The 20,637-nt window shown below is 51.3% G+C and overlaps 7 protein-coding genes across 7 annotated transcripts; 2 read left to right on the forward strand and 5 right to left on the reverse strand.

The window, feature by feature from the left end:
- Positions 1–93: 93 nt before the first annotated feature.
- On the forward strand, positions 94–1,944 carry ENH_00014450 (hypothetical protein, conserved; the record flags this gene model as incomplete). Its single annotated transcript, XM_013584299.1, has 1 exon — positions 94–1,944. One exon carries the CDS (start codon positions 94–96, stop codon positions 1,942–1,944), a length of 1,851 nt encoding a protein of 616 aa, XP_013439753.1.
- A 1,069-nt stretch (positions 1,945–3,013) lies between these two features.
- On the reverse strand, positions 3,014–3,679 carry ENH_00014460 (hypothetical protein, conserved; the record flags this gene model as incomplete). Its single annotated transcript, XM_013584300.1, has 1 exon — positions 3,014–3,679. One exon carries the CDS (start codon positions 3,677–3,679, stop codon positions 3,014–3,016), a length of 666 nt encoding a protein of 221 aa, XP_013439754.1.
- Positions 3,680–4,867: 1,188 nt separating this feature from the next.
- ENH_00014470 (Charged multivesicular body protein 1a, related) lies at positions 4,868–7,735 on the reverse strand (the record flags this gene model as incomplete). Its single annotated transcript, XM_013584301.1, has 6 exons — positions 4,868–5,104; positions 5,569–5,637; positions 5,877–5,990; positions 6,640–6,763; positions 6,974–7,065; positions 7,673–7,735. The coding sequence occupies 6 exons, from the start codon at positions 7,733–7,735 to the stop codon at positions 4,868–4,870; spliced, it is 699 nt and encodes a 232-aa protein (XP_013439755.1).
- A 1,106-nt stretch (positions 7,736–8,841) lies between these two features.
- ENH_00014480 (hypothetical protein, conserved) lies at positions 8,842–10,592 on the forward strand (the record flags this gene model as incomplete). The annotated part of the gene is made up of 2 exons (XM_013584302.1): positions 8,842–9,238; positions 10,516–10,592. The coding sequence occupies 2 exons, from the start codon at positions 8,842–8,844 to the stop codon at positions 10,590–10,592; spliced, it is 474 nt and encodes a 157-aa protein (XP_013439756.1).
- A 554-nt stretch (positions 10,593–11,146) lies between these two features.
- ENH_00014490 (hypothetical protein, conserved) lies at positions 11,147–16,596 on the reverse strand (the record flags this gene model as incomplete). Its single annotated transcript, XM_013584303.1, has 6 exons — positions 11,147–11,289; positions 12,959–13,077; positions 13,326–15,103; positions 15,237–15,350; positions 15,608–15,789; positions 16,404–16,596. The coding sequence occupies 6 exons, from the start codon at positions 16,594–16,596 to the stop codon at positions 11,147–11,149; spliced, it is 2,529 nt and encodes an 842-aa protein (XP_013439757.1).
- Positions 16,597–19,325: 2,729 nt separating this feature from the next.
- Positions 19,326–19,913, reverse strand: ENH_00014500 (hypothetical protein; the record flags this gene model as incomplete). The annotated part of the gene is made up of 1 exon (XM_013584304.1): positions 19,326–19,913. The coding sequence occupies one exon, from the start codon at positions 19,911–19,913 to the stop codon at positions 19,326–19,328; it is 588 nt and encodes a 195-aa protein (XP_013439758.1).
- Positions 19,914–19,943: 30 nt separating this feature from the next.
- On the reverse strand, positions 19,944–20,348 carry ENH_00014510 (hypothetical protein; the record flags this gene model as incomplete). The annotated part of the gene is made up of 1 exon (XM_013584305.1): positions 19,944–20,348. The coding sequence occupies one exon, from the start codon at positions 20,346–20,348 to the stop codon at positions 19,944–19,946; it is 405 nt and encodes a 134-aa protein (XP_013439759.1).
- Positions 20,349–20,637: the final 289 nt, after the last annotated feature.

The following is a 20,637-nucleotide window of genomic DNA, read 5'->3' on the forward strand; positions in this document are numbered from 1 at the left end:
GGGGGGGGGGGGGGGCCCCCTGGGGGCCCCCTGGCTTCGGTGGGGCCCCCAGGCAAAAGGCCCGCAGGAGAAGCTGCCCAGCACTTGGGGGAGATGAGAGCAGCAGCAGCAGCAAAGGCAGCAAACCTGGCGGGCGACAGGGCCGCGTGGGGCCCCCCCGCAGCAGCAGCAGCAGCAGCAGCAGCAGCAGCGCCTGCTGCGCCGCCAGCAGCAGCAGGAGGCGAAGTGCTGCAGCAGCTGCTGTCGGCGGCGCTGAGCCGCTTCGAGGGCCTCGCCCTCGAGCGCATGCAAAGCTATGTGCAGCAGGAGTGGGGCCCCCGGCAGCAGCAGCTGCAGCAGGAAGCAAATAAAGCAGCAGACTTGAACTTGGCCTTATTGGAGGCCCTGGACTTGGACAAACTCAGCACAGAAGACCTGCAGGCAGTTCTTTCTTTGTCCGAAGACATCCAGCGCCAGGGGCCCCCCTCCGAGGCAGCAGCAGCGGCCCGGGGGGCCCCCCGGGGCCCCCGGGGCCCCCGGGGGGGGGCCCCCACAGCCCGCAGCAGCAGCAGCGGGGGCCCCCCAGTCTTTGCCCAGTCCTGCTGCGGCCGGCCCGGCCGCCCGCAGGGCCCAGAGGGGGCCCCCAGCGGCCTGGCCTCGCCGGGGCTGCTGGGGGGCCCCCAGGGGGGCCCCCTGGGGGGCCCCCAGGGGAGCCCGCTGGGGGGCCCCCAGGGGGGCCCCCTGGGGGGCCCCCTGGGGGCCCCCAACGAGGAACTGGCTGGGGCCCCCACGGACTTCGTTGTGACCCCCCGGGGCTCCATTAGAGAAGCTTCTGCTGCCTTGAGGCACTGGAGAGACTTGCTGGACTATATGGATGAAAGAGATGGCTTTTTGGACATGTTGCGGGGCAGCGAAAGTGGCAGAGACGTGGGGTGTACGTACACCCCAGGCGGGCGGCGGGCCCAGGGGCGGCGCGCGGCTGCAAAGGGCAAAGAAAGAACTGCTGCAGACAAGGCAGCGAGCCCCCCCACGGGGTCCGCAGCAGCAGCAGCAGCAGCAGCTGCTGCAGCAGCAGCAGCAGCAGGGGAGGCAGCAGCAGCAGAAGCCGGCGCGGGGGGCCCCACGGGCGCCTCCGCGCTGGCTGCTGCTGCTGCTGCTGCTGCTGCTGCTGCTGGCCTCATCGACTGCAGCAACGGCAAAGCCAGCCCCTCGGCTCTCAGCAGCAGGGCCTCCCGCCGGCGGTCTCGCCAAGTGCTGCAGAAGAAAGCAGGAGGTTCGAAGGACTTCTCGGGGGCCCCCCTCGAGGGGGTCGAGTGGCCCGAGGGGGCCCCCGGAAAGAGGCACTGCCCGGGGTCTCCCTGCAGCCGCTTCTCCGCATTATGCGAGGCTTGCGAGGGCCTCGCAAGTCCCCCGGGGTTGGCTGTGGGGTCTGCTGCTGCTGCTGCTGCTGCTGCTGCTGCGGATGCCGCGTACCTGTGGCCGCAGGGGCCCGAGCGCAGCAGCAGCAGCAGCAGCAGCAGCAGCAGCAGCAGCGGGGCGGCCGGCGCAGCGCAGGAGGGGGGGCCCCCGCCCCCACTCGCCCGCGGCAGCTTCGCGGGCAAGAAGGGCCCCCGGGGGGCCCCCGCGAGCAGCAGACAAAGGTGTTTGTCCCCCTTGTGTCTCGACGACATGCTCAAAATCGTCTGGGGGGCCCCCAGGGAGGCCGCAGCCCTTATTCTCAACGACGCGCAGCCAGGGGCCCCAGGGGCCCCAGGGGCCCCAGGGGCCCCAGGGGCCCCGGGGGCCCCGGGGGCCCCGGGGGCCCCGGGGGCCCCGGGGGCCCCGGGGGCTTCAGGGGCTTCAGGGGCCCCGGGGGCCCCGGGGGCTTCAGGGGCCCCTGGGGCCCCCAAAGAGGCCCTTTGTGTTGGCCGGAAAGCGGCAGCGCCTTTTGGAAATGAGCAGTGCTGCTCCGTTAAGGAGGAGTAGCTTAGTGTTCTGGTGTACGTACACCGCAGGCTTGCGTTTAGTTGAGCACCTGCAGGCCCTTTCTTGGCTCTTCTTTGGGTCTTGTATTTGGAGAATTCGAATCTGTTTTTACTAGAGTTTGAAGAGCTTAGTTGCTCCATTTGTTTTTTCTTTTGCGTTCTCCCGTTCGCTTTGTTGGAAAGCTAAAATGAAAGTTGTGAACTTCCAATGCACTGGTGTTTGCCTGCGCAGGCAGGCCGTGGAGGTGTACGTACACCTCAGCACGCGCGTGAGGTGTACGTACACCTCAGCACGCGCGTGAGGTGTACGTACACCTCAGCATGCGCGTGCCCTTCCACTCAGTTCTACTGTTTGATTTGCTCAGCAGTTTTAATTTTAATTAAATAAATGCAAACTTCGTATTTGGGGGCCCCGCTTTGTTGCGGGGCCCCGCAGCGGGGCTGCATGCGTTCCTGCGAATTGTTTAAATAGTTGAATTTGTTTTTTCCAACGAATTGGCGTTTAGTTGAATTCATTTCAAGTCCAAACCCTTGCAGAAGCTTTCATTCTTTTCCTAAGTCTAAATTTTGTTCAAGTCCAGTTCAGATTGTCTTGAAGAAAATACTTGAAAAAAATAAAAACAAACTTAGTTTAGTCCTTGTTTAGATTGTCTTGGAGAAAAAATTCGAAAAAATAAAAGCAAACTTTGGCTAATCCTAGTTTAGATTATCTTGAAAATATTTGACAACTAAATGAGACAAAACTAAAGTTAGTTTAGTTCTAGTTTGGAGTGTCTTGGAGAAATACTTGAAAAAAAAAGTAAACTTGGTTTGATTCCAGTTTAGACTGTCTTGAAGAAAGTATTGAAAAAAAATCAAATGAAAGACTACAAAGATGAACACAAAGACGAGGGCAAACAATTGCTTTTAAGCGATCTGTTTAATTTATTTATTGACAAATAAATAAAATAAATCATTTGTTAACTTTTCATTTTTGGCGGGCAGCAGCTTTGCACGGCAGCGCCCCGGCCGCGTGGCGAGGTGTACGTACACCGCAGCGTTTGGCTGGGGTGTACAGACACCGCAGCGGCTCAAAACAGTTCGTCGAAATCCGAGTCAAAATCGAGAGAAAAAGATTCCACTTCTTCGTCTTCTTCTTCCTCGTCTTCTTCTGAAGCTCCGAAGAGTTCGAAAAACGAAAAAGAGTCTTCTTCTTCTTCTTCGTCGGAGTCATTTTCCTGATTTGCAGCAGAGCCGAAGAAAACCTCTTGGGCGAAAAAAGACATGAAGTCCGCGAGGGCGTTTCGGTCTTCGCCGAATTTCGCGTTTTCTCTCTTTATGAAACGGCCCCCGTCCCCAGAGCCCTCCCGCTCGAACTGTTTCCTTTCTTCCGGCCTCCGCAGCATTTCGTAAGCTGCATTAATAATGACGAAGGGTTCCTCCTCGGGGTCCCGCGCGCGGGCGCCAGGTGTACGTACACCGCGCTCCTCGCCGCACAAAGCCCGCACTTTGTCCGGGTGGCAAGAAAGGGCCTTCAGTCTGTAGGCTTTTTGAATGGAGTCTAAAGAGGCATTGGGGGAGACTCCGAGGGCTTCGTAGGGGTCATAGGTGGGCTTTCCTCCCCAGAAGCCCAGGGGCGTCACGCGGCAGCCCCCGCTGAGGCACTTCCCCTCCGGCGGCGGCTGGCAGCCGCCCAAGACGCAAAATAGTGCAAATAAAAACCAAAAAGGAGGCAGAAAATGCATTAAGGGGCCCATTGGGGAGGCAACTTGCGAGGAAAGAGAGGATCAGTGGAGTCTGCACAGCCTCATGGTCCGCTCGCCGTCCGTACACTTCACCCTCTGCAGGCGCGGGAAATAAACAAACGGGAGGAACACGAGCTCAAACTTGCAAAATTAAATGGAAAAACTCCTTTTAAGTCGAAAAAAAACATAAAACAATTCATTTTCCGGTCAAGTTTTCCGTTTCACGCCTTGAACGGCGTCGGCTTGCTTCCGCAGTGGCGGGCAGTGGCCGACCAGTCTGTTGGCTGCGGCCAAGAAAAAGCGAAACTCAATTGAAATATTAACTTACTTGTTTTATTTTGTGGCTAATACTTTTTATTTCTCCCATCCCAAAAATGACTTTCCAAAATTGATTAGATGGAGCACAGCAAGGCCGTGCGAACCGCTGCGGTGTACGTACACTTGAAACCCAACAGTTTGCTCGCCAGGGAACTTGAATCATAAGGCACTTCATACAGAGAAATGTTTGAATTTTTTGAAGTAGAAATGCAATGCAATACTTATTCATGAATCCTAGACCTGCAGCAATATCTAAACGATGCCACACGCTGTCCGTAATGGTCAAGACCGCGGAATTGCACAACTTTTATCAGAAACAAAACAAAAAACTTGAACAAAACTTTCAAAACTTTGAAAAATTCAAAGTTCCTTATTCAGATTTTCACGGGAACTCTTTGTGTCTCCCGTCTGCTGCGCCGCATGCAGCAGTTTCTTTTCTCTTGTTCTTTGACAGTTAAAGAACAGATTTAAGAAAACTCAAACATATACTCTTATCTTTGTTCTTTGACTGTTGAAGAACAAACATAAGAACACTTAAAAAAATGTATTTTTATATTTATTCTTTGACTGTTGAAGAACAAATATAAGACAAATATACAAATATATATTCTTGTATTTATTCTTTAACATTCATTCAGCTACATCTTGCCATTGTTTTGTAATGCGCAAAGGCCAGCTCTGCTGTCGCTACACCGGAGATGAACTGAAGCAGGAAATAAAAGCTTCTAGAGAAAGTGGATGAGTGCCATTAATGGCGAAAGAAAGAGTAGCACTTGGGAATTGACAAGAAAAGGCCTGTCTTGCTTGCGATTTATTCTTTATTTCCACTGTTTTCGAAACATCTTTTGGCACTTTTGGCTCCCTTTAAATGAAAATAATCCACTAGCAGCCACTCGCCACCTCTTTGGTTCCTCGAGGCTCTTTTCGGCCTTCAATTCCTTTCCCCAAAAGGCGATTTGGCCCGTTTGCTTGCGGTGTATAGACAGCTGAAGAGTCCCCCATGGCTCTTTGTCGATAGAGCTGCTCTTTTTGAGGTGTACAGACACCCTCGAAACCCTCCGGCTGGTCTTCCAGGGAAATGCCAAATGTGCTCGCCACTTCTGTCAGCACTTTGTCGACCTGCGCATTGACCACTCAATGCATGCATGCTTGCATGCATGCTTGCATGCATGCATGCATGCATGCATGCATTGAGTGCATGCATGCAGCAGAGGGCTAGGCTTGCCTGCATGCATGCATGCATGCACGTACACTGCAGAGGGCTATGCTTGCATGCATGCATGCATGCATGCATGCATGCATGCAAGCCTAGCCCTCTGCAGTGTACGTACACCTGGTCATAGACACGAGTATTGATGCTTTCAATGCACATGCAAGTACACTAAAAAACGCGCAACGCGCTCTTCTCCATTTTCCACCAAACAACAGCCCAGTCTATGCAGTTATGAATCACTTTCTATACATATATATATACAATATATATGCATAGAATTACATATATATATATACATATACATATATATATAAATATGCATATATTATCTCAAGGAGTTTTTTGTTTTAATTTTGTTTTTTGATTTCACCTGCTGAGCCGGGACAGCGCTGGAAGTCGAAGCGTCGAGAAGACTTGAGACAGAGTCGCTTCTGACATCCTGGCGAAAAAGTGAAAATGCGCATTTGATTCAGAAACTCACTACTCGAGGGTTTAGGGTTTAGGGTTTAGGGTTTGGCGTTTAGAGACTGGAGTTTAGCGTTTAGAGTTTAGGGTTTAGGGCGTAGGGTTTAGCGTTTAGGGTTTCGGGTTTCGGGTTTAGGGTTTAGGCTTCAAGGTTCAGGGTTTATGGTTTAGGGTTTAGGGTTTGAGGTTTAGGGTTTAGGGTTTAGGGTTTACGAGGTCGTCAAACAGCTTCGAGAAAAGCTCAATTTCACGCAGAGAGGAAGAGCTGTCGAGCTTTCTTAAAGCCCCCGACAGCCCTGAGGCCACAGAGTGGATTCTGGTTGTGAGCTGAAGACAAAAGAAGAACAAAAGATTTATTTGAATTCAAAAGAACAAAAGATTTATTTGAATTCAAATAAATGCTTTTCCTCTTCACGCCAAAGCAAAGGTTTCCAGTTCAAGTTGTACAGAAAGCTGCATGCAAGAGAAGTTGAATGGAGGCTTCTGCATTCGTTCAAGGCTTTCATCTTTTAAAAAAACTTAATTCAAACTTGTGAATTGTTTTTGTTGAAAAAACTTAATTAAAACTTGTGAATTGTTTTTGTTGAAACTAAAGGAGTGAACGCCACCATTTCAACTTTCTCAGCAGGCCTCACAGCCAAGCAGTTATATTTTTATGTTGGAATAACAGAACTAGTTGGAAAAGTTTCCCTTTATTTATGCCAGAATAGTAAAACTAATTTAAAATCTTTTTAAAATAAAACAATTCAAAGTTTCCCTTTTAAAGAAAAGGAGTCTGCTGCAGTTCTTTGCAGTTGCTGCTGTGTTGGGCTGAGCTGTATTTGCTGAGTTTGAATTTTGGCAAAAAGATGAATGCGATCTTGCAGTTTGCATGCATGCGCAGATGTGTAGAAGCACATATATATAATATAATATAATTAATTAATTTATTTATTTATTTATTTATTTATATTTTGCAAACAAAAAATAAAGAAACTCGACTGGCCTGGTGAGAGCGGTGGGCGCCGTCGAGGCGAGAAGCCACGGCCTCCAGCTTGGACGACATGTGGAGCGAGTTGAGTCCTTCTTGTTTCTTTCTTACATAATTTTGTGCAAATATTCTGCAAAAAAGTTAAAATAAAACAAAAAAAGACTTTAAAGAGATCGTCAGCAGAGAGAGAAGCCAAAAATTTCATAAATGCTCAAGATTCGCGAGCTGAGGCACCCCCTCACGCCCAATGCCCCACCGTCGCGAACTAAGAACCTGCTGCTGCTGCTGCTGCTGCTGCTGCTGCTGCTGCTGCTGCTGCTGCTGCTGCTGCTGCAGTTACCTCGCGCCTTCCTGGTTCTGCCGCAGCAAAGCCCTTCGAATTTTCTCCCTCTCTTGCAGACTTTCTCTGTAGCAGCGGTCGCTTTGCCTTTTCTGCGCAGCAGCAGCAAAAGCAGCAGCAACACATGACTATTCTGCGCAGCAGCAGCAAAAGCAGCAGCAGCAAAAGCAGCAGCAGCATATGCCTTTTTTGCGCAGCAGCAGCAAAAACTCGCACCCCATTTGCTGCCAAGAGAAGCCGACTGGGGCAACACTAACGGCCAGAAGGCAAACACACGACTGGAGGGAATCTTTATGTACATGCTAGAGGATTCAAGCAAATATAATTATATATATATATACATATATATATATATATATATGCACATACATACACATATATATATATATATATATATATATATATATATATATATATGTATATGTATATGTATATGTATATGTATATGTATATGTATATGTATATGTATATGTATATGTATATGTATATGTATATATGTGTGTATATATATAAATGTGCCCACTTTTAGGAGCGCCTTAACATGAACCTCCTCTTATATCTCTCTATTTTTTTGTTTGCGGGCTAGAGCAATTATTATATATATCTCTATTTGCTTGTTTGGCGGCTAGAGTCATTATTTGCCCGTGCTGGGCGCTGCAAGTGGGGGGAGTTCAGAGTCAACTGCGTGGGGGCCCTCACGAGTTCTCGAGCTTTAATTCTCAAGTCGAGAATGACAGGCAAGACAGAATGGTGGTTTCCCATTGTTTGGAGTGTACGTACACTCCGGACTGCCCAGTCCTCGCGAGCACTGCGCCGCCGACAACAGCTCACTGGCCAGTTGGAAGTTGAATTGCGGAAGCATGAGTTCACTGCTGGTTTCTGTTGACTTTAAATGTCTTTTAAAGCAATATTTGTGGAAATATGGCGGCTGGGAAAGGCAGAAGCGGCGGGAAACTCCAGAGCTGAGTGATAGGGAGCCCAAGCAGTCCAGCGGAATCTTGCAAACTGTAGGACGTTTTATGAAAGAAAAAGACGAATCTGAGGGTTTTTTGACAAAAAATATGAAAAAATTCATTAATTACATTGAAAGGGGGGCTACATGTAAACAATTGCAATTTAAGTTCGCATTTGTGTTTCAACGGGTCACCGGTGGGCGCTTCCGACTCGTGGGGTGTCTGTTGAGCTCCAAACGCAGCCCCTCTGCATGCAGGAGGCCGCCAATCTATTTAAATAATTATTTAATTACTTTTTAAAAACAACTACTGCACAAAGAAGTGCTTCTGGAAGACTTTTGAATTTCCTTCCTGAGTCTGCGAAGCCCGCAGGGGCCCCCAGTCGCGTTCGCAGGAATGCGATTCGAGGATACCAGAGGACTCAGGCTGCTCCAAGCTAAAACTATTAAATAAAGTTTGAAAATTGCCAAATTTATGTCCCCTGAGAAGAAGACAAATGTCCATTCGAGGGGCTTTTCGGCGCTTCGAGCCCCCCTGGCGCTGCTCTGGCTATTTGTCTCAGTCGCATTTCGCTGTTTTCCGCTTTCCCCCACGCGCTGCAGCGCTTCGGCCCGCAGCAGCAGCTGGGGGGCCCCCAGGGGGCCCCCTGCAGCCACTTCTTCGGGTCCCCTTGTGCTCCTGCATGCAGCTAAGGGCCATTTGCAGGGCCCGCCCTGCTGCAGCCCGCGGGGCTTTGCCCCGGAGAAGCCCCCCCGCCCTTTGGCCTTTCAGACTTCAGACTTGGTCAAGGTAAACTGCCAGCGCAGCCCCTTCTAGGCCACCTCTCCTTGCATGCATGCATGCATGCATGCATGCATGCATGCGTGCATGCATGCGTGCATGCATGCATGCATGCATGCGTTTAGAGTGCGGGGAATGTTTTGGCTGCAGATCTTCGGCCGGCTGGCTGGCGCCTCGGCTGTGGGGAGCGCACTGTGCAGCCCGTGGCCTTCTGCTGCTGCTGCAGCGAAGCAAATAATATCAAAAGAAGAAAAGAAAAGTGGAGAAAAGAGAAAAAGAAATTGGAGTGTGAAGGAGTGGCTGCAGCTGTCGACTCCTTCTTTGCTGCTGCGGCGGCCGCCGCGGGCTGCAGCAAAAGGCGCGCAGCAGCAGCAGCCCTGGGAGCTGCTGTTTGCTGCAGATGCACAGAAAGCTGCGCAGCAGCAAGGCCTCACTTTGCTGCAGTTCGGCCAGCTGCTGCAGCAGCAAACTTTCTCATGGCCCACAACTCTCAACACTGGCCAGGCTCCGCTGACCGCTCGTTTCGTGCCTGGTGAGGCGCTGCAGCGGGGTGTATGTACACCTGAAGTCCATGTACACCTGAAGTGCATGTACACCTGAAGTCCATGTACACCTGAAGTGCATGTACACCTGAAGTGTATGTACACCTGAAGTGCATGTACACCTGAAGTGTATGTACACCTGAAGTGCATGTACACCTGAAGTGCATGTACACCTGAAGTGTATGTACACCTGAAGTGTATGTACACCTGAAGTGTATGTACACATGAAGTGTATGTACACCTGAAGCTCGCAGCACGCGGAAGGCACTGCTGCTGCGCATTTGCAATGAAAAAGCTGCTGCCGGCCCTAATAATACAAAAATAAAAAGTAAATAATACTTTTAAATGTAAAGAGTTTTGTTTTTTTTCTTTGTTTGGTCTATGGGCCTTCAGTCGCAAACAAAAGCTTCCTCAGCACCTGCAGGCGAATGCGCAGCAGCGCCGAAAGGCCCTTCAAAGATTTGCAAAAGTTCACTTGGAAAGAAATAAATGCAATTCGTCGAAAAGGAAACAATTTGCAAACACGCAATTGGTACAAATCCCCCCAGTCGCCTTTGCATCCTGGCTGCTGCTCCCAGCAGCTGCAGCAGCTGCAGCAACAGCTGCAGCAACAGCTGCAGCAGATGCAGCAACAGCTGCAGCAGATGCAGCAACAGCTGCAGCAACAGCTGCAACAACAGCTGCAGCAGCTGCAGCAACAGCTGCAGCAACAGCTGCAACAACAGCTGCAGCAGCTGCAGCAACAACTGCAGCAGCTGCAGCAACCACTGCAGCAGCTGCAGCAACCACTGCAGCAGCTGCAGCAGTTGCAGCAGCCTTGCTGTGTGTGTCTTCAGAATGCGTTTTTCGCTCTTTCTGTTCTCAAGCCGGTGCGGACTCAGAGCGGCTGTACAAAGAAGATGTGCTGCGGTGCATTTGGAAGCTGGCCCCCGTAGACGGTATATATAAAATATATATATTATATATATATACTATATATAATATATATATCTATATTATATATAGTATATATAAGATATATATGTTTTGTATAATATATATATGTACAATATATACGTACAAAGTGTTACATATACATATATATATATATATATAGTGTCATATATATATATATATATATATATATATATATATATATATATATATTCCTCCGTTTCGAATTCAAGTTTCCCTAAGCTGTTGCTGTAGCGAGCGCTGGCTAGGCTGCTGCTGCTGCTGCTGCTGCTGCAGCAACTGCTGCTGCTGCGGACTTGCGTGTGGGTGTCAGGGCTAATAGAGTGGGAGCAGTTTCTGTACTTTCTAGAAGAGGCCCCGAGGGAGGGGCTGGGGGGGAGCGTGGACTGAGAGGGGCTTTAGGACTAAGGCCAGCAGCTTTCGCACAGATTCACATTAGCCGCTGCTGCATGCAGCATGCAGCCCGCTGCACGGTGAGTCCGTGGAGTTGACTAAAGAGAAAATGCGAAACGACGCATGCCGTTCAGAAGGGAGCGTGTTGGGGCCAGTGCCGCGCCCCGCGTGCCGAGTCTGCCAGATTGGGACGGCGCCTTCCAACCCTGCTGCTCTTCTCATTTACAAAACGACACAAGTGCTCGCGCCGGCGATGCGAGGGGACCGACGACAGCGTTCGGGTGTACATACACCCGCACGCGGCAAGTTCCGCTGCGGGGGTCGCTTTCCAGCTGGCTGCGGCGTGCAGGTTCGGCCAACTGGACGCACTCCCCACGTTCAAACCGAATAAATAAATAAATAAATAAATAAATAATAACCGAATTAGAATAAACAATTCCATCGAACTAGGTTGCGGCAGATACTATGAAAACTTACAGCCGGGACCCTCCCCATCGCCTAATCGTCACAACAGAGAAGTCCTCACCCGACTCTGAGCCGTGCAACTTACGTCACGACTGCGTTAAGTGCATCGCATGAATTATTTTTTGAAGACCCAAAATGCTTTGCTTTCTCCTGTCGTCCCTTAACGCGAACAGCAAGTCGCCCGGCGATTCACTATCCAGAACTGCTGTAACTGTAACTTGGTGCAGGCCTGCACTTGGAAATTCCTTCTCCTGCACAACAAATAACACCAATTAGCTTCCACATTCATATTAAACGTACTGCAACAAAGCACAAACAATTACACCCAATTAGCCTAAACATTCAAATTAAATGTACTGCAACAAAGCACAAACGATGACACCCAATCAGCCTAAACATTCAAATTAAATGTTCTGCAACAAACGATAACAGCCAATTAGCCTAAACATTCAAATTAAATGTACTGCAACAAACGATAACAGCCAAGTAGCTCACACATTCAAATTAAATGTACTGCAACAAAGCACAAACGGGAACAGCCAATTAGTCCAAACATTCAAATTAAATGTACTGCAACAAAGCACAAACGATAACACCCAAATGGCCTAAACATTCAAATTAAATGTACTGCAACAAACGATAACAGCCAATCAACCAAAACATTCAAATTAAATGTACTGCAACAAAGCACAAACGGTAACAGCCAATTAAACATTCAAATTAAATGTACTGCAGCAAAGCACAAACGGCAACGGCCAATTAACCTAAACATTCAAATTAAATGCATTGCAACAAGCACAAACGACAACAACCAATTAGCCTAAAAATTCAAATGAAATGTATTGCGCGAAAATTCAAGTGAGTTGTCCAAGTGAACAATGCACTTCCCACGCCCAGTGCGCACATAATGCCACTTTCATTTCGCACTTCCCACTAAAATAGGATTTTTAATTTTAGATTCTACAGAATAGAAGTTGATATAATACTGGGTCGCCATTAGAAGCTGCTTTGTCTCTTGTGACCTTCACAGTAACCATCAAGCCTCGTTTTTGTACACACAACTCCGCCGCTTCCTTTTGGATAACTTGATAAAAGAGGTGGATATAAAAGGACATATTGTGCAACAGGTGTCCTGAACTCACTTTAATAATTATTGGGGCCCCCACGCAGCTGCCACTGCGTGTTGTTAACTTCTCAACCGGCTCAGGCAATAAACAGATCGAAGGCCGGCCAACTGCAGAGGCGCCTAGGAAGGCGTCCAGCCCAGCAGAGGTTTCGACGATCAGCCTGTATTCAGACAAAACAGATGACACCCAAGGATCTAAATAGAAAAAGTATTGCAAACCCGAATATTTCTTCGGATGAATCATTCAATAATAGCCAAACGGCGCCACTTGCGCCACACAACTAAGCCTCTGGGAGTGTGCGCCTCCACAGCTTCTCAGGTGCCATTTTCAACACACAAAAGCTGAGACCTGACACAGATCCTCCAAAGCAAGATGCCACATTTACTAATAACCAGCTACATTGTTAACACATAAAAACTGAAACCTGAAACATAGATGCTCCAAAGCAAGATGCCACATTTACTAATAACCAGCCACACTGTCAACACATAAAAACTGAAACCAGAAACACAGACCCTCCACAACAAGATGCCACATTGTTTAAGTAATGACCAGGCACGCTGTTAACACATAAAAACTGAAACCAAAAGCATATATCCTTCGAAACAAGATGCAGCGTTGCATAAGTAATGGCCAGCTCAAGCACTGTGCAGTGCGCGCGCACCCAGTGTCGGCCGTGTCGACGACACCGAACCCGCAGAACTCCGCTTCAAACAAAGTTTTGAGTTGGTGCAAATTTCTCTGGACACAGTCAAGCCGCGTATGAGAGACCGTCGTGTCCTGCATGATGCCCCACATAACCCCTGGGACGCAAGAGCTGCAGTAGCCGGCCACGCGAAACCACCTGCGAAGTGCAGAAACAAACAAATGCGAACCCCAGGCTAAGACTACTTAAGTGTGCAAAATCGCATAAGGGGAAGTCCCGAAGTGAGGCCAAAAAGACCCCCAAGCCAACCCGCAGCTGCAGTAACAGCTCCCAAGACACCCCAACTCAACACCCAACACTCAACACTCAGCGAAATCCCCACAGAAAGAACATTCCAAACTTGGAACAGATTTATTTTATCAACACACAGGCACCAGCACAGCGGCGAAAAGTCTACTGGGGATGAGGTGCAGAGTGCACTGCTGGTTTCACTGCCGCGAAAAAGAGAAGTCCGTTTGTTCCCGCTCTTTGTACCTGATCTCTGCGTCCGATCGCTCGTAAGGCAACTCGAGAGAAAAGGAAGTCCCCTGTGTGCGCAGCCGCCGCACACACTCCAGCAACTGCGTCTTCCCCGGCTCGAGGAAGAAGTCTGTCCAGTTGGCTGCAGGGCTGGCGGGGGCCGGCCTGATGTCTGCAGCCAACAACATGGAGAAGGGCTCGCGGCCAATCACTTGGTGGCCCGTGACTCTGCGCAAAATGGCCTTCGACTGCTCCAGCAAGAACGCCAGGGGCCCGTCCTTTTCGATTTCCAGCAGGGGGGCCCCCCCCGCCACCGTCAAGAGTTTGTTGTAGCGGTGCAGACACACACCGCGGCCCGACAAAGGGCTCGGAATGGACCCCTCAGCCTTTTCTGGAGAGCCAGAATGCACTTCTTTTTCGAAAAGTGAAGAGCACAGAGAAGGATCCGCCATTCGCATGTCCGTGACTGCGTCTGGACATACACCTGAAGCCGGCGCCCGCAGCGCGGAAGAACTCCCGCCCAAGCTTGGAGGCCCGTCGGGCTCCACGTTTCCCTCGCTGCAGCTGCTGCAGTTGCTGCTGCTGCTGCTGCTGCTGCTGCGGCACAGCGACGTGCAGCTACACATCAGTCGCGGCGACACCGCAGCCAACTCCGTGTACGACTGCTGCTCCCGGCCCTGGTTCAAAAGAGAAGAAGTGCACCTCTCACTTTCCGAAGCTGCGCCGTACACGAACTGAGTCCCACTGAACTGCAGGCCCCCCGGCTCTGTTTCCCCGGCCCCGCAGCTGCAGCCAACAGTTTCGAGTTCCACGCCTGAGTCCGAAGGCCCCCCTCTTTCGAGTTCCGAAGCCGAGGGGAGCATTTCACCTGCCTCTGCTGCTGCTGCCCCCGCGTCCGCAACGGCCGCGGCTGCAGCCGCGGCTGCAGCAGCAGCAGCAGCCGCTGCTGCTGCTGCGTCCGCAGCAGCAGCTGCTGCGTCCGCTGCAGCAGGGTCCGCCACTTCCTGCGCAGCTATTGGGTCCAACACCCAAGCCACTGTGGACATGCAGTCCGACAGCCCGCAGACCAGCGCCTCCTGCACTGCTGCGCAGTGCCGCAGCAGCGTCGCGTCGCTCCACAAACAGGCAAACAGATAGGGAGAGCCGCAGTCCGTGACGGAGACTCTGAAGAGCCTCGAAGCTCCCTTGTTGTCTTTGGAAGGATTGGAGCGAACCAGCACCACTTGGGGCTCGGAAGAGCCGCCGCTTTCCGCCTCCCCCGCGGCTGCTTGCTGCGGACTTGCTGCGGACCGGCCCGCAGCTCGCCGCCCCGTCTTCGCCGCTTCTCTCCGCCTCTCCTCCGCCAACTCGAAAGCCCGCACCAACGCCTGGCGGTCGTCGGGGTGCACGAAGTCATCGCAAAAGAGCTGTTCAGCTTCCTTGCTGCTGCTGCGGGGGCCCGCGCGCAGCGCCCCCAGCGCCCCCCACGGCTCCTCAGCCTCTGGCGCACAAGTCCACAGAATGCGGCGGCGGCTGTTGCAGATGGTGACGCAGCCTTCAGTTAGAGCTGCCACCAGCCGCAGGTAGCGGCCAACTGCGGAGGCGCTCCAAACCCCGTCACAGGGCAGTTCCTCTGCGGACTCTGCGGGGCTCGCGTCCGCCCGCTCTCCGCAGGACAGCGAAGACGCAGACAGCCACAAAACAATCGGAAGCAGCCAAAGCAGAGACGGCAGAGGGTCGTAAAAGAACGAACTCAAACGACGAACGGCCAGCTGCACGCGCATGCACGAACCCGCAAGCAACCCGAAACGCCGCGAAACCTCACACCCAGAATCCTTAGCTCCTCTCCAAGTGCACCGTTTGTGTTGTTTTCAATTTTTAAGAAAGTAAGAGCCGCCCTCTCACCCTGAGCAGCAGGAAACCTGCAACGGTTCTATCCCGCTTGGCGCTGTTGATGCAACACGGTGATGAATTAATCAGTAAGAGCGCTCCTATAAGGGCCGCCAGTTCTCCCAGAGACTGCACACACGGCGAAAAACATAAACCTGAGCGCTGGAGGCTGAGGCCGAAACACCAAGTCCATGCATGCACTCCCTAAAGACTGCAAGTGGCGAGTTTCTGCAGAGCGGGATAGGCTGGCAGGAGCCCCAAGAAGCAGCAGAGGCAGCTCCGTCGGAGTCTAAAATAGTAGTAACACGGATAGATTCGCCTTAGCCTTACAACGAACAAAAAAGACAAAATAAACAGGATTCGAGAATCCCGGAATTGGGGCCTACTGGGAGGGTGGAACACTGGGGGTTGTTTCCACCCGGGCTGGACGCGACGATGCCGAAGTAGCAAATGACGAAACCGTCGACAGCTTTCGAGCGGAGTCCGAGACAAGAAAAAAGCGGCAGCAGCAACAGGGAAAGCGGGAGCTCGGGGCTGTCTTCAGACCAGAACGATGTCAAAGTCAAGGCTGGAACAAATGGCGTACGAAAGGAAAAGTAGACCAACAAAGTCGCCACAGCCCGGCACAAATGCGGCAAAACAACACACGAAGAGCATGCAAAGCCTACGGGCACTGTGGGTGCGAAGAAGCGGGGACAAAAGAAGAACAAGACAGCTGGAGCTGCGCAAAAGATGAACTGCCAGCGAAACCCAAAAGCCAACACGCCACGAAACAGTGGAGAAGAAGCACCCCGGACAATGTTGCAAAAGAGACACGGTCAAAAGAGCGGACGAGGCGAACAAACCTGTAGATCCAAAGGCCAGCAACAAAAGTAATGACAAAATGTGACAGAGAGAAACCAGCGCACAGCCACACAGCAAGCCAAACACGCGCAAACAGACGGGACTCAGTGCACGCGCCCGCCCAACGAGCAAGCAAACCTGAAAGAAGACAGACACGCGGCCACTAAACACCCACAAAGAACAAAAGACGGGAACCACGAGCTTTAATTCCTAGTGCAACTGAAACGGATGCACAGCTATCTACCCCTGTTTAGGGGCCAGGGTGTGTCGAGGACAGACAAGGATGGGAAGGTGTTAAGACGCGGTGGAGGCAAACAGTTCAAGAGTAAGAAGGCCCACCCACAAAGGCGACCAGAGCCGCTAGTCTGACGGGTCCATCGATACGGCTGCTTATAGAGCCGTTGAGAATATCTGAAATTTTGTGCGAAGTAAAAGATAACGAGCAACTGACGCGGAAGGGAAAACGAACGGTTTTGTGTTCATCGGCCTCGTTCCCGGAAAGGGAGGGAAACAGACCCTCCGCAGCCTCCATTGTAGGGGCGCTTTCGAGATATCTGTAGTTGCATCCGCGCGTGAGGCAAATGTGACACTGTGCCTGGCCGACTGTTGCTGAAGCCCTTTAGGCTGAGCCACCAGCTGTCGTGACAGCTGAGAAACGCTGCTAAGAAACGTAAAGAAGACAAATGAGCAATTCTACCCAACGCTGTCCAGTTTGATGTCAAAAGGGGAACACAGCGGCAGAGCGCAAAGCGGGCCTCCCGTTTCCTCCCCGCTCCCGGGCCCTACGAGGACTCGAACAGGAAAGAAGCGCACAATATGAGACCACTTAGCATTTGGAGTCAATCCTAGACTATTGTCAATACTACTATTCAGAAATGCTGCCAGAAAAGGACCGAAAGAAACACATTGGGCGCTCCCGCCGCCCCCGAGACCCCAGCGGAATGCTAAGAAACGTGAAGGACTGTGCAACAACCTGCGCTCTGCTGGTGGTGTTGGTGGGAAGCACTCCAAAATTAGGGTTTTGCGTTGGTATTTGTCTCGAGTTTCTTTCGATCTAAATTCATGGTTAATTACTCCTTTTTGATGAGAAAAAAAGACAACATGCAGACTGTGCGCGGCGGCGAACGGCCCCCCAGTGCACGGACTCCACAGAAGTGCGCAACGTAACAACCTGCTGCAGCTTCCGTCTTCGCCCAAATTTTGGTTTTTAAAGCACTTTAAATACACACTGAAGTCTAACTACATATACATTGGGTCTTTTCGTGCCAATTTAGGTGTCTCACAGACGCTACAGCACATCTCACCAGGCGGGGATCTGTTGTGTGCCGCTGTAGTGTTGTGTATGCAAGTTGCACGTGAAACTGCGAAAGCTGCATCCAGACCTACAACTGCGCCACTTTATGTAATTACACGCATTCCAAAGTCATCAAGGGCTGCAATCCTGCGGTAGTTACTCTGGAGCGGGTTTGTGTACGCGTGCTCTGAATGCTGCTGCTGAGCCACCATCATGGAGAGCACGACTTCACCATGAAAGTGGCAGGCAAATGAGCTCTTCGTGCGAGCTCTGGAAACTTGCGCACGAGTTTTAGCGATCGGGTGCTGTGGGTTGCGCTGTGTGCAGGAAACGCACTGTTCCATCTCTGTTACCGTTTAGCAAACATCACTGGATCGCTAGCTCTGTACAATAGTTTCCTACGTTAGCAGAGTGTGATTTAGCACAAAAGCGTCTTGCAGCTTAATCGGCCACTGGTGGAGAGCTTCGAGCATAACATGAAATGTAGAGTCACCAAAAGCTGGACAGTTTACCGAATGAAAGCCTTAGGCTTGATTGTATTTTAGTCGGGAAAGAAACACGAAAGATGCCTCTATACAGGCCCCTAGCAATGGTGTGGCGCAGAATAAGACTGAAATATGAAGTATGCGCAACAACGTGGACTACTACAGGTCCCCGAAGAAAAGCATCAAGATTGCCGAAGACCGGCAAGCCGCGGAGCTCGCGAAAAATAACCCCCCACAAAAATAAGCTGGTGAATACCCAAACAGCTCCTTTGCCCTTGTGAATTTGCATTCTTTCGCACTCTCCAGGTGAGCGGTTCCTCAGTCGAAGCACGTACCTGGAATCAGAGATTCATACACACACAATCATTGGGCCTGGGTTTCCCAGGTTACCCCAGTATCTGCTATAACACGTTGCGCGCTTTACCTACTGTCTTGTTCTGATCCAAACACCTACGCAGGCTTTTCTGAGACCTGATAGATGCAAACCATTCCAATTCAATCAAGTTTCAATTCTTAACCAAGCCTGAATATCTTACTGCATCATTTTAAGTTATCTACCGCAAACATTCTGCGCCGGTGGGGAGCGCTGCAGGCCCGGCAACGGACCTCTGCGTCGTCATTCAATCCACCGAATGGCAAGCCACGCGTACGTTACCGAAAAGTCCTACTTTTCGGCGTGTTTACTCGTGGTGGGCTTTATGCTGAGGGAAACGTCTGAGGTGTTGAGCCAAACTCGCTTGACGGCGAGAGACGACTATCCAATGAAAACAGTGATGGTTCTATAACGCCTTCTCACGTACAGTTGTAGCCTCCAGTGAGTCATCAGCATGGATGATGAACAGGCATAGTTAGCAGGATGATAGCTGTGGGCAGCGTACTAAGCTGGCAGTACTGAAGTATGCCGGCTGGCAAATAAACTATCTCATTGGGCAATCAGCAGGCGCTCGAACCGGCATCGCCTGATGATTTTGAGTGATGCACCTCAGAAGGCGAGGCATAATTCGAAGGCGATTTTGGCGGCGGCGTCGGCTTCCTGGGGAGCCAAGTCTGGAGGGCGGGGGCGATGGGGAACTAACTGCGAAACATGGAAAATGTTGTGGCATTCATAGGTGTGAGGCAAAGCGAGGCAGTAAGCGATGGACCCTTTCCATTGAATGACTTCAAAGGGTTCTCGGTAACCGGGCTCGAACTTAGGGCAGCGGTTGAAAGGCGGTAAGTGCTTGCTACTGAGCCAGACCTTGTCTCCCAGTGCATACTCCACGACTCGGCGCTTCGTTTCTGCGTAGTACTTCTGCTGCTATTTTGCCTTCAGGATGTGAGTCCCTTCCGCGTGCCCATCGCTCGTATTAGTTTTTTCCGCAGTGTTGAGGAGTTGGTTTCTCCACTCAGGGGAGATTGGAATGGCATTGGGGCCTGTCGCTATCGCACACATCATCCCTTTGCCATGGCTACGCGGTCTAGAACGCTCGTCTCCAACCATGCCTAGGTCCCCTTGCTTAATCGTTCCGTCTTCTCAGTGCTAGGACGTGTGGCCTGCCTACTGTTCTTGTTCTCCGGCTCGGTCTGGCCTCGTCCGTAAGTAGGACAGTCCCGAGCATAGTGTCCCACACCGCCACCCTTCTTGCATATTCCTTCCGGACGTTTGGTTTGTTCTCCCCTGCTGGGGAAGACACGTGCCGTATGTCCGCGACCCTGACACTCATAGCAGTTCGCGTGGGTTCCCCCAGGTCGATTTTCGATTTCCTGGCGCCGTCGGGGTACATTAGCTTGGATAGCAGCCCTGATGGCTCGACTGGTTCTTTCTCGGAGCTCCAGCGTGCTCTGCTTGGGCTCGTAGAGGCGTGCTGCGGCTGTCGCCGCTTGCTCCCACGACTGACACTTCACCTGCCCGTTATTGGTGATTAGAAGATGGAGGTCCGTCGGTTGCCCGGCGCAGTAGTAGTCAGCGAGTTCGTTGGTGGCGACACCCAAACCACGCTCCGCTACAGCCGCAAACCGGTCTGTGTATTCCTTCGGGTTACCATTCCACCGTACTTTAGCCAGCTTCGTTAGCAATTGACTCTGCGACATTGTTTTGTCGAACCCCTCCAAAAGCCTGCGCTATACCGTCGCCCAGTCGCTTGAGTCGATAGTTCGCCGTAGATACATCCAATACGTTAGAGCCAGGCCCACAAGGTCCAGTATAAGTGCACTTCCCCACTTGCGCGGCTGCAATCCCATCTGGGTGTACCGGCGCTCGATGCGCAGCAGAAAGGTCAGCATAATGCTGCCGTCTTCTGGTAGTGTGGGAAACGTTGCTCCCGACTCCCCTGTCCCGCCTATAACAGTTCTTATTACACTCATGGAGGACTGCAATTGGTCCCATGTGACGAAGGGACTGTCCCCTGGAATAACATTGGTCATAGGTATCACATGTGGGGGCGCCTCCTTATGCGCATGCGGCCGCTCTGCCATGGTGGGCTTCGGAGTAGCATGACGATGATGGGCCGGTGCCCTGCTCGGCATTTTGCTTACTGACATTGTAGGTCTCCTGCTCTGTGGGGCCAATAGCGTGTCCATTGCGGAGACGCATTCATTACCGAGCCAAGATATCTAGGTGTGAATCATTAAAACGTAGTATTGCTACTCCCAAGTCTGGAAAGAAAAAAGATTTCAACCCCGGAACAGCCCCTCAAATGTAGTGGACAGCACCAACTGCTGTTAGCTGCCCTGTAGTGCACAGACACTACAATGGGGCTGGTTAGTGCTCTAGAGAGGATAGCTAGCCAGCGACCTACGAGGGGTCGCAAGACTG

Source organism: Eimeria necatrix, genomic scaffold, assembly GCF_000499385.1.
Source record: "Eimeria necatrix Houghton genomic scaffold, Enh_scaff145, whole genome shotgun sequence".
Taxonomy (NCBI): domain Eukaryota; phylum Apicomplexa; class Conoidasida; order Eucoccidiorida; family Eimeriidae; genus Eimeria; species Eimeria necatrix.